The 12,378-nt window shown below is 54.2% G+C and overlaps 1 protein-coding gene across 12 annotated transcripts in view; it reads right to left on the reverse strand.

The window, feature by feature from the left end:
- KCNAB2 (potassium voltage-gated channel subfamily A regulatory beta subunit 2) overlaps positions 1-12,378 on the reverse strand; it is a 108,340-nt gene that overhangs the window by 21,404 nt on the left and 74,558 nt on the right. For all 12 annotated transcript variants that reach the window (XM_055262383.2, XM_055262381.2, XM_055262379.2 and 9 more), the window contains 2 exons: positions 7,027-7,070; positions 6,050-6,087 (listed from right to left, as the gene is read on the reverse strand). In XM_055262383.2, coding sequence (XP_055118358.1) covers positions 6,050-6,087; positions 7,027-7,070 — 82 coding nt within the window. The remainder of the gene's footprint in view (positions 1-6,049; positions 6,088-7,026; positions 7,071-12,378) is intronic.

Below are 12,378 nucleotides of genomic sequence, written 5' to 3' on the forward strand. Positions count from 1 at the left end.
AACCTTTTTCAAGCGTAGTTCAGTGGCAGTAAGTACATTCACATAGTTGTGTAACCATCACCACCATCCATCTCCCTGTCATGTTCCTAAACTGAAACTCTGTACCCATTGAACAGTAACTCCCCTTCCCCGCTCCCTGCCCCCAGCCCCAGCACCCACCATTCTCCGGTATTTATGAATTTAACTACTCTAGGCACCTTAGACAAATGCAGTCACACCGTGTGTCCTTTTTGTGGCTTGTTTCAGTGAGCGTAATGTCCTCAAGGTTCAAGGTTCATCCAAGGGGTATCATGTGTCCAGAATATCCAAGACTGGGTTTTTTTTTTTTTTTTGGAGATGGAGTCTCATTCTGTTGCCCAGGCTGGAGTGCAGTGGCACGATCTTGGCCCACTGCAACATTTGCCTCCTGGGTTCAAGAGATTCTCCTGCCTCAGTCTCCCGAGTAGCTGGGACTACAGGTGCATGCCACCAAGCCCAGCTGATTTTTCTATGTTTAGTAGAGATGAGGTTTCACCATGTTGGCCAGGCTGGTCTCGAACTCCTGACCTCAAGTGATCCGCCCGCCTCAGCCTCCCAAAGTGCGCCCGACAAAGACTGGGTTTTGAAGGGTGTTTAGGAGTTTGTCAGGCAGGCAAGGGGAGAGTGGGTGGGGGAGGGGCACTCCAGGCCCTGGGGCTGGTGTGGGCCAGGGAGGACAGCCTGCAGCAGCATCAGCTCCCGGGAGGTCTCGCTCACGTGTGCTCAGGTCAAATCCCGGGGAGCCCTCCTTGGCTAATCCTCCCATCACTGGAGCCTGAAGTTCAGCCACTGCCGTGGCTTCCCCTGCAAATTAGTCCAGAATCTGACCCCTCTCCCCACCTCCACTGTGCCCACCCTGCTCTGAGCCTCCAGCGGCTCTTGGGTGGTTTCTCACAATAGCCTCCTAGCTCTCTGCTTCCATCCTCTCTCCCTGCACCTTCCCCAGGCAAAGCGTGGTCCATGGGCCAGCATCAGCATGAGATCAGAAATGCGGCCTCCCAGGCTCCACGACAGCCCTGCCACATCAGGATGTGCCTTCTGAGTACATCGGATCGTGCACACACTGAACTTTAAGACACCCTCATGACTTGCCATTCCCAGTGCAGCAGCCAGGGCGAGCCTTGGCAGACCTTTTAAATCAGGTCAAATTTCCTCCATGCAAAAGCCCTCCAGGGGCTTCCATTTCACAGAGGGTCAAAGCCAAAGTCCCCACTAGATCTGCACCCTGACCCCCGACTCTATCCCCTGCACCTCCTTCTCCCCGACACTCGATCTTAGGGCTTTGCCTTGGTTGTCCCCTTGGCCCCCGAAGGCTCTTTGTCTGGACCACCACGTGGCTTCCTTGCTCACTTCTGCTTCCTGACCACCCTGTCGTCAGGACCCCCGCCCCCCTGCCCTCCTTTTTCTACTTTCTTCTTTGCAGTCAACTAAATAATGGTTGTCCAAAGGTATCAGGTCCCTGGAACCTGGGAATGTGACCTTAGGTAGAAAGAGGGACTTTGCAGATGGGATTAACGTGAGTACTCTGCGATGGGGAGCATGTCCTGGCTTAGCTAAGTGGGCCCTCAGTGCCATCACAGGTGACCTTATGAGGACGAGACAGACGGAGACTTGACAGACAGAAGAGGAGGAGGGAGAGTGTCCACAGGGGCAGAGACTGGGAGATGTGGGCACAAGCCAAGGAAGGCCAGCAGTGCCGGACGCTGAAGAGGCCGGGAAGGGTCCTGGCCTGGAGAAGGGAGCCCGGCCCAGCTGACTCCTGGACTTAGGCTCAGGGGTACTGAGTTTGGAACTCTGCTCCCAGAGCTGTGAAAGAATATGTTGCTACTGTTTTCAGCTGTGCCTTGGTGGCTATTTGTTACAGCAGCCACGGGCAGCTCACACGCTCTCCACAGCACGTTCAAGCACTGTATTCAGCGTCCTGCCTGCCTCTTTACCCTATCGCCCTCTCTAGAAAGAGAGTGACTGGGAAGAGGCTGGAAGCAGGCAGGGAGCTGGCGCTAGGCAGGGGTTCTGCAAGCCTGAGGCGGGCCCTGGCTGCTCCTGGCTCTGCTCTGCCCACCGGGAGGCCTCCCACTGCTGCTCATAGACTAAGAACAAAGGACTTGGCGCTCTCCACTCCAGAGCATGGTGGCCCTGAACACGCCTGGCTCCCTCCTGGGAGGAAAGCCCGGCCAATCACAGAAACCTGTGGTCATCACAGACCCCTGAGGGCATGCAGACAGCCGGATCAGCAGGGTCCGGCACGGCAGACACCAACCCTAACCTCATCTGTCCCTCAGCAAAAACGAAGCCACCATACAATTCCAGCCACATCCAGGGTGGCGCCTGGGATTGGCAGGACCAGAGGCAGGAAAGAGAGGGAGGGACTCATGGCACTGTGCTTTCTCACTATTTTATTTATTTATGTTTTTACGGCTATGATTTTGCTGTAATTTCTCTTCCAGGTTTTTCTGCCCTTTCCCTAGAAAACTGCAGCTCTACTCCACAGACTGCTGTCTATGCTGGCTGAGTTTTCCATTTGCTATCACGCGCCTTTCCCATGCTGTTCTTCAAAACATGAGTTTTTTTTTTTTTTTTTTGAGATGGAGTCTCACTCTGTCATCCAGGCTGGAGTGCAATGGCACAATCTCAGCTCACTGCAACCTCCGCCTCCTGGATTCAAGCAATTCTCCTGCCTCAGCCTCCCGAGTAGCTGGGATTACAGGCACCCGCCACCACGCCTGGCTAATTTTTTTGTATTTTTAGTAGAGATGGGATTTCACCATATTGGCCAGGCTGGTCTCGAACTCCTAATCTCGTGATCCACTGCCTCGACCTCCCAAAGTGCTGGGATTACAGGCATGAGCCACCGCTCCCAGACCTAAACCATGACTTCTAAAGACCTCTGCTCTGTGGCCGCATCCTGGTTCATTTTACAGAGCCTTTATTTTGTGACTTTTTGGTTCCTTCCAGTATCTGGGTCCCAGACACTGAAGTCAGAAGGAAGCTCAGGAGACATACAGGCCACCTCCCTGTCACCCTCATCTGGGGGGACAAGGAATCTGTCCCTACCCCAGTACGGTTACCCCACAGCTGAGCACTGGCCACAAGTGTTGAGGCAAAGAGCACCAGGTGGAACCCCCCGTGGCCAGCACATCTGTTTATGGCCAGAGGCTCAGCTTCCTTGAACTGGCAACAGCACCTGCCTCTCTGGGTTGATAGAGGATTAGGTGAGATGATAAGTGTAAGGTTCTCAGCCATTACATCTATTAAATTTTTATTGTCCGGCTTGTCTTGAACACATGCTTCTAATGGGGAGTGTGAGGCCACAGAAAGGGCACCTAACAATGGGAGGGCTGGAGACCTGAAACCACTGTGGTGGCTCCGACAGGCGTCACGTCATCTTAGGGTTCCTAGCGCGGTCTGATCCCTTCATGGGCTCCTGTGAGCACTGGCTGAGAATGTGATGGTGTCCTACAAACTGTGGACTTTGCCCTGTGGACTCTGCCATGTGAGGGTGGCTGTCATTCCTGCCTCACCAGGTGGTTTGTTCCACCCCTGGGCAAGCTTTCGTTTTATCCCTGGCATGGCATAGAATTGGGCTGAGCTGCTGTTCACACAACAGCCCTGCAGATACTACAGGGCACAGCTGCTGTGGCCCAAAGAACAGGCGACGTCTCCGTGGGCCAGAGAGTCTCTGTTGCAATTAATCAGCTCTGCCCTTATGGAGTGAAAGCAGCCACTATGTGTAAATGATGGGCGTAGCTATGCCGCAATAAAACTTTATTTATACAAATAGTCTGCAGAGTTCATAGAGACAAGAAGTAGATTAGAGGTGACCAGGGAATGGGGAGTTATTGTTTAAGGGTGCAGAGCTCCTGTTTGGGGTGACGAAATATTTTGGAAACAGATATTGGTGAGGGTGGCACAGTATGTGAATGTACTTAGTGCCGCTGAACTGTACACTTAAAAATGGTTAAAATGGCAAATTTTATGTTTCATATATGTAATAAAAAACTGAAAAACAAAAAAAGCAGTCCAGGATGGTCCTTGCTTCCCTGCTGGCTCGGACCGAGCCACAGCACCTGAAGTGCACAAACCCTCTTCATCTGAACTGCAGCCAGGCAGGCCCCCCCTTCTAGACGTATGGATTTGTTTTTTGACACTAACTGTAGGATTAATACAAAAATTTGTCTTGCTCCTTTGCTAAGCCATTTTCACCTGCCACAACCATTCAGAACCCCGACTCTGCCATCTATTTTATTCTCTGTCCTTCTAGCTTGGTGTCATCTAGAAATGACCTCCAATATCTTCACACATGTCCATCACTGTGTTCCTGATGGAGACACTGCAGAGGCCTGGGCCAGCGGGGCTGCCACTGGGCCATTCATTAATGCTCTGAGGGTGTGTCTGGTTTGCTGGTGAAAACGTCATCTCGTTGGATGGGTCTAGTCTGTCTGCTTGTTTATATCTTTCCCACAAGGACGTCACAGGCCACCCAGCTAATATTGTTTGGAAATGAAGTTATGCCGTTCTACAGAATTCTCCTGTACTGCTTTAGAAACCACATCAAAAGTGAAACGAGGCCGAGTCAGGCAAGACTGATTCAGATTGAACCATATGGGCCCCAGGGCTCCACCCGAACCAGTCTGGTGGGCTGAGGTAAGGCAATTCCTTTTGCCTTAATAACTCCAGACTTCACCCTGAGATAGCGCCTATCTAGCAACTTCAAAGCAAGGGGCAAGTCATTCTATCACCAGCTATTGTCTTTTTTTTTTTTTTTTTTTTTGAGACAGAGTCTTACTCTGTGGCCTAGGCTAGAGTGCAGTGATATGATCGCGGCTCACTGCAACCTCCCCCTTCTGGGTTCAAGCAATTCTCCTGCCTCAGCCTCCTGAGTAGCTGGGACTACAGGCGCCCGCCACCACGCCCAGCTAATTTTTGTATTTTTAGTAGACATGGGGTTTCACCAGGTTGGCCAGGCTGGTCTTGAACTCCTGACCTCAGGTGATCCGCCCGCCCCAGCCTTCCAAAGTGCTGGGATTACAGGTGTGAGTCACCACACCCGGCCAGCTAGTGTCTTAAAGATAAAAGTGACCCCAAACACAAACTGTATGCATTTAAATTTTGATAGAAGCAAAGCTTTCCCTTGGAAAACTGAGCAATCACAGCTAACAAGGTCTCGCATCAATTCGCTGATCAATTTTTAAACGCAACCTTTCTAGTGCTAAGTAGGATAAACGTGAAAACTGCTTCTTGTGCAGATGCCCAGAGCTGTCTGAGCAAATGCCACTGCTCTCATTTCTGAGATGCTGCCTCACTGTCCAGAAGCACGCATGTCTGGGCGTGTGCCATCCCTGTCCTTCCGAAAGACCCAGAGGTGCTGGCGGCATACAAGCTGGCTTTTTGTTAGTGTTCACTTTCTTGTTCCAACTGTGGGGACATGAGCCCCAGCAAATACTTCTGACTGTGATCCGCACGGTTCACGGCAGCTGGGAAATGGACAGTGGATGCTGGGTGAAATGCAGATCTCGGGTTCTTCAGCTTGTAGCAAGCGCTGCAGGGGCTGCATTCCAAATGACCTCGACAGGTAGTTATTGGAGTCTCCATGGCATGTGGGCAGCTAGAATCTGCATCCAGCTTCAGAATGTGGGAAGCGTGTGCACCCCGAATTCTCCTCGTTAACTGTGGAATGGGGGTCACGCATGTGGGAAATCTGAGTCCTGGGGAGCTTAGGGGACATGCCGAGGCCCGAGGCGTCCACTGCTGGGTGATGGCACCATCCTGGGGAGCTTAAGGGACATGCTGAGGCCCGAGGCGTCCACTGCTGAGTGATGGCACCAGACTCAGCATCCCCTCTGGCCATGGCCACCTGGCTCACCTTTCTACTCTCCCCTGGGGCAGGGCGCCCTCGCAAAACAGAAAGAGGGAGGGAGGCTGCCGTGCTGGCTCCCGGGAGCATGTGCTCACTGCTCCATGCAGCAGACTTAATCATGTGCTCTGGCGAGCCCATGCTGGGCTCTGGGGTGCTGGGAGAGCCCCATCTTACCTCATCGGTGATCTGGCCTCCGAAGGTCACCCATGTTCCTGGAAGGAGACACAGGGGCTCAAGTTAGGAACCCCGCAGGAAGCCAGATTCTCCCGTCGGTGCTCAGACCTCAGGCTGCAGGGCCCAGGGGGCAGCCACAGGTGTCCCTCTGTGCTGCTCTGTGGCCAGGGTGTCCTTAGTGTGTGTGGACACCTGGCCTTCAGAGAAAGTCCTGCCCTCTTGGGGTCACTAAACTGAGGGGACAAAAGTCTCTAGAGCGGGCTGCTGGCTATGGGTCCAGGAGGTCTGGGGCTTTTGAAATGCTTGTCAGAGCTGTATTGAGGCAGCTCTAGTCCCAAGGACATGCCGCAAGGAACGGCACAAGGGACACCTCTCTGCAAACATACCAGGTCTGACAGCCGCGTCTACGTGCTCCTGCTGGGACGGAGCGGGGAGGGCAGTGTCAGGGCAGTGGGTGGTGGTGGGGGGCGGGGTGTGTGTACTGCAGTGGGCGGTGTGTGTGTGTGGGGGGTTGTGTACTGCACGCACAGGGGAGGTGGGGACTGCATGTCCTGGAAACAGGCCTTGCATCTGACAGGAGAGGAAAAAAGGCCAAATCCAATGACGCTCCAGGAGGGACTCATGAGCTGAGCCTGCCTTGGAAGGTAAGGTGTCTTCGTTGCACTCCCAGGGCCAGAAGGGCCTCTGATTTTGTGGTGTGGGGTGGGGACCATGTGTGGAGGGGCCCCTAGTATCAGCCTCACCTCCTCTGCTGAGGCTGTGTCTCTCTCTCCCTCTATCCCAGCCCCCCTCCCACCTGCCTCTTTGTTGCCATGGCAACCGAGCCCCCCCCGAATCCTGGGCTCTGGGTGCAGCTACTCCCTGGGGAGTGCCAAGGGCTGGGCCACCCTGCCTCCCAAGGGGTGTCCAGTTCAGCCCATGCCCAGCCTCCCCACAGCCTGTTTCCATGGTGGGACGGAGGGGACCCCCACACTCACCAAGTCCCAGGCAGGAGACCCGCAGGCCAGACTTGCCCAGGTTCCTGAAAAACAAACGCCACGTGAGTTCTCAGCACCCAGGCAGGACCCTGCCAGCCAGGCTCAGGTCCCGCCAGGGCCAGCCCCCCATCCACTCCCCCAACAGTCAATGTGTGTTTGGAGGCTCTGAAATGCACAAGGGACCTTCAGAGAGGTGCCTCTGCTCACCCACCCCGGGGGTAAAGTGCCAACTGCCCCCGGCCCACACCATGCTGCTGGCACAGGCCCTGCTGGTGCCCAGTGGGGGTCTGCAGAGTGGTCTTGAGGACAGATGGAAATGCGGAGGGACGCTGTTTTATGGCGAAACCGGGCTGGTCTCAGCCCCGTGGCACCATCCATGCAGCGCCCCTTGCAGAGAAGCCCCTTCTTCCCTCCTCTCTGAGGCCACATTTGTGATTTTGTGTCTCTTCTTCCTGTCTCCAGCGACTGGGGCAGGAGATCATCCCACTTCACCGGACCACATGGCCTGTGCATCTATCCCTCGCAGTGCGGGGAGCTCCATGGTGGGGCTGCCAGTTCTCAAGCAAGGCCAGCCCTTCGTTACAGCCACAGCCAGGCCCAACAGCAGCAGCAGAAACTGGCAGCGCAGGCCTCCTAACCAAGCACAGCTGCCTGGGCTCCTTCCCGGGGCCACTGAGGCGCCTGCCCACTGTGGTGCATCCCAGGGTCCACAGGAACAGGCCTTGGGCCATCATGACCGTCCTTAGGAGGTGAAGGAGGGTGGCAGCCTTCTGCTGAGGACCGGCATGCCCATATGTCCTGGCACAGGTCGCCTGGGAACCCACAGGGTCGCAGCAGGCCAGGTGGTCCCCAGGCATCCTGTCCCCGGATCCTCCCGGGAGCCCTACGCGGCAGGCGCCCTACGTGGCAGCAGGAGCCCTACGCAGCAGGTGCCCTAGGCAGCAGGAGCCCTACGCAGGCAGGTGCCTTGCTTGTCGTGACATCGATTCCCACCTTACGAGACCTGCCCAGCACGCGGAGGAGCTGGATCCCACCCAGGCAGTTGGCTGCCAGCTCACGTCCCCTACTACGCTGGCGTGCATCCCACCCCCAGCCTGTTTAGCAGGGCGTGATCCGCCCAGATGGTGAGGTTGACAAGTGGCCGGGTGGATCTCACAGCTGCAGCCAGGCCTTGACCCATCTGGGGTTGGATTCCACTTCCCTTGTGGGATCCAGCTGCCAGCATCTGGTCAAGGGGCAGCTGCTTCTAGGCAGTGGGGAGTGATAGCCATGAGTTACCAGCGGGTGAGGCTCAGCCTCCCGGCCCAAGGGTCCTGCATTTCCCTGGGGCCATGACACTTCTAACTTCGGAGGATGTGATGTCCTCAGTTTATCATCTTTCCTGTCCAAGCCTGGCCCCTGGGAAGGCAGTGTGGGGCTCAAGCCTCATTCTGACCCCCCGACTTCTGACATGAGCCCACTCTGTCCCTCCCAGCCTCGGTTTCCCTGGTTATAAGGCTCCTGGACTCCTATATCACCAGTGGATATAACACTTTTAAGCAGCTTGAAAACAGTTGAACGTGTCACCAAATTGAAGGTACTTTAAAATTGCCTAGGTTTATTTTTCAATTTCCTATTAAAACCACTCCAGCTGCCAGCCTATTGCTCCTGTAGGCAGAGCTGGGATTTTCCCTAAAGGAGAACATAAGAAAGGCTGAGTTTTCTTTCAGGAAAGGGGAGGACCGGTTGGTGGCTATGGGCAGAGGCTTTGAAGCCAGAGCCCAAACCCTGGTTCAACTTTCCTGGCTGGAAGACTCCGGGCATTTTATGGAGTGGCCTGATGCCTCAGTGTTCTCATCTGCAGAATGGGCTCACGAGGCTGCCTTTCTCATGGTGGCTGCCATGAGGACAGAAGGAGATCCATGAGGACAGAAGGCCACAGGACACTGACTCACATGTGTCTCATTTCCCAAAGACAGCAGGAGGGTGACCTTTTCTTTGTTCAAAAACAACAGACAAATCAAATAAGCTTTAACTATTACCATGTTAAAAAGGAACTGAAGTTTCCTTTTTCCTCCTTATACATCAATGAAATAATCTGATAGTACCCTCTGCATTGCTGGCATGTTCCGACCCAGAATAACTCATGTCTGTGGTGCTGGGGAGAACAGCCCGACTGTAGCACTAATACATTCTGCATGAGCCTGGTCAGTTTAGAAGTTTAGGTCATTGCCCCCATGCTGGCTAGAAAGTAACTGTGGTAAGAAATTATAAATGCTTAGTACGAGTCCAATAATGAAGCAAAGGGCTGGAGGTTCTGATCAGTGTCTCTCAGCTGCTTTGGAGTCACAACCCCTTTGCAAAAACAGATAAAGCCTGGAAATACGCCCAGATACGAATGCCCTCAGAACCTTGCTTGCAACATCTGGGTGTTCACGGAGCCCTGGACCCCACTGGTCTAGATATGTCTGGGCATCGAGAAGGGAGGCCCGGCCCCCACCTCTGCAAAACCACCTCCACGAGTGACTGTGGGGAACAGTTGCTTGAAAAGGCTCTGCTGAAGGCCAGGTTGGGGCTGAAGAGAAGAGGCACCCCTTGGTCGCCGGTTTGGGGAGGGCTGGCAAAAGGTGCCCCTGCCCCTGATTCCATATCTGTTCCTGGTCTGACTGGTGGGAAATGGGCCCGCTTCCCTGAGTGGGCTCTGGGTTCAGCCGCTCTTCCACCCACCACCTACAGGACTAATTTAACAAAACTAGGGCACCACGTGATGCTGCAATTACCCTGCTCAACTTGTTTCCCTGTGAAAATGATGGTATTGGTTCTGCCATCCGCTGCCAGGCCTTGGGAGAAGGGATGCGAAGGGACAGGGCGCCTCCAGGCTGAACACTTTGTAAGCATGGCTGCTGCGTGCAGGTGGGGAGCACACGTCTCAGCCGGGTCTGGACGGGGCTGCTGCCTGCTGCACTTGAAACTTCCCAGACACAGAAACCATTTCCTACCGATTTCTTCCTCGTCATTGAAACCTGACATCCTAATGAAGCAGGTGGTCAACATCTCAAAACCCAAATACTGTTGGTCTTCATTAATTTGCCTCATGTCTCTCCTGGGGTCTGGACTCCTGGAGTGAGGACTCACAGACATAACCTCTGCCGGAGGGGAGCACTGATGCCCATCGTGGAGTCCCCGGATGCTGCACACCCCTAAAAACTGCACTTCAGACTTGGGAAGGGCCAGAGCTGGAAGGCTCCAGGAAATGACAGGTCATTTTACAAAGAGGAGTTTGGGGCCTTTCATTGGAGCCACCTGGGCAGAGGACAAAACTGTGATCAGGTGAAGGGCAAGCACCGTGGCCTTGGCTAGCTGGTCCCAGAGGAAGGCAGATGGGATGGCTCCTGTTAGTGCCCTGCTCGCCTGTCTGCTCTGTGCAGTGATGATCTGTTTGCACGCCTGCCCTGCTCCCAGATTCCAGGCTCCCTAAGGAGAGGCTAGGCTTCAGTCTTTGTCTTCTAATTGGAGCTGGCAGTGGCAGGGTCCCAGGGACTGCTTGTTTGGGACGATGTTGGGGAGTAATTCAGGGGTGAGAAGCCCAGGCCCTGGTGTCAGACTCTCAGGACCAAGTGCTGGCCCCTCCCTTACTTATCAGGCTTGGCCTCCCGCCATCCCACACTGAGCATGCCTTAGGCCCTTGGGCAAGAATGTGGCGCCTGGTACTGGCCATGCACTTTTAGTTTCCTAGTACCTGTGGACTATGCGTGTCACTGGACAGCTGTGCCTGGAGCACACCACTGGGAAGGGCCAGCTTCCCAGGGAGGAGGTCAGAGTCACAGGGGGCTGGGATCAGGCTCCCCCTCAGTCCCTGCTGCCCCCCTCTTGCACCCTGGCTGTGGCCCTGGGACAGTCCCTGTGCAGCAACTCATGACGGAGGTACCGCATGAGTGGGATGGGAGAGGCCCGGGGTGGGGGTGCCCGATGGCACAGGCTTTGGATTCTAAGGCCCATCTCAGCCCCTGTGAAACTGCACCTCATCCTACAGGGCTATGAACCTACCTCCCACCGTGACAGCAGCAAGGAAAGCTCCCAGGCCTGGCCAGGTATAAGGCTGTGTTTGCAACTCCATTGGAGAGAGGGGGTCCCTCAGTCAGAGAGTGCTAGGGCTGGGATTTGAACTCTGGTCTGCAGACTGTAAACCCGCCCTCGGTCAGAGAGTGCTGGGGCTGGGATTTGAACTCTGGTCCGCAGACTGCAAACCTGCCAGCCTGATGAACACCCCCCTTCACTGCCCTGTCTTGCCCTCCCTGCCTCCAGCACGCACGTGTGTATATGCACACATAAACACACACATGGGCGTGGTGAGCATTCATCCTCTGAGAGCCACTCCTCAATGAGTTTTAGGAAGGAAACAGTGCTAACAGCCACACTTTCCAATTACGTAGTGCCTTATGTTTAGAAACAGTCCCGCTTTTAACTCCTTTGAGATCCTAGGACTGACATAAAAGTCACAGAAGGCCATAGGTATCTAAAGCAAAAAATATACATATACATGTTCAGTTTACTCCTAGCTTTATTTTTTTTGAGACAGGCTCTCATTCTGTCACCCAGGCTGGAGTGCCGTGGCGTGATCTTGGTTCACTGCAACCTCTGCCTCCTGAGTTCAAGTAATTCTCCCACCTCAGCCTCCCGAGTAGTTGGGACTATAGGTGCGCACCACCATGCCCAGCTAATTTTTGTATTTTTTGGTAGAGACAGGGTTTCACTATGTTGGCCAGGCTGGTCTCGATCTCCCGACCTCAAGCGATCCACCCTCCTTGGTCTCCCAAAGTGCTAGGATCACAGGCATGAGCCACCTCACCTGGCTCTAATTCTAGCTTTTGATCCCTACTTAACAAAAGATGTAAACTCCAGAGCTTCTAGAACAGAGAATTCCATTCTGGGCTGTCATTAAGCTTAGAGGATTGGACACTTTCAGCCTAGAGGTTCATTAAAGCATATCTCACCCTCCCAGGACGCAGGGAAGGAAGAGATACGAATGTGGATGCAGGACCCCAGAGTCATCCCGGAATTCACCTCCAGAAAGGGTTGGCTTAGATGATGCGGTTTCACATGAGGCCCAACTTTCAGGCATTGGTTTTGCAGAGGTTTAAGCCACACAGCTCAGGCATCAGGATGGACTCACAATGCTTTTCAGGTTGGCACCAATACCAGCTATAAACCCAGAAGATTCCCAAATGCAATGAGAACAGTTTGTGGCTCTTTCTGAGGCTGGTGGCCTGCACTCCAGTTTCAGGTCACCGAAAAGCAGAGTTGTCCCCAGTTCGGTTCCTGTTTTGGGAAAACTTTCCCAGGAAACCTGGGAACCAGAGACCTAACTTAGCT

The sequence above is a fragment of the Symphalangus syndactylus genome, chromosome 22 (assembly GCF_028878055.3).
Source record: "Symphalangus syndactylus isolate Jambi chromosome 22, NHGRI_mSymSyn1-v2.1_pri, whole genome shotgun sequence".
NCBI classification, from domain to species: Eukaryota; Metazoa; Chordata; class Mammalia; order Primates; family Hylobatidae; genus Symphalangus; species Symphalangus syndactylus.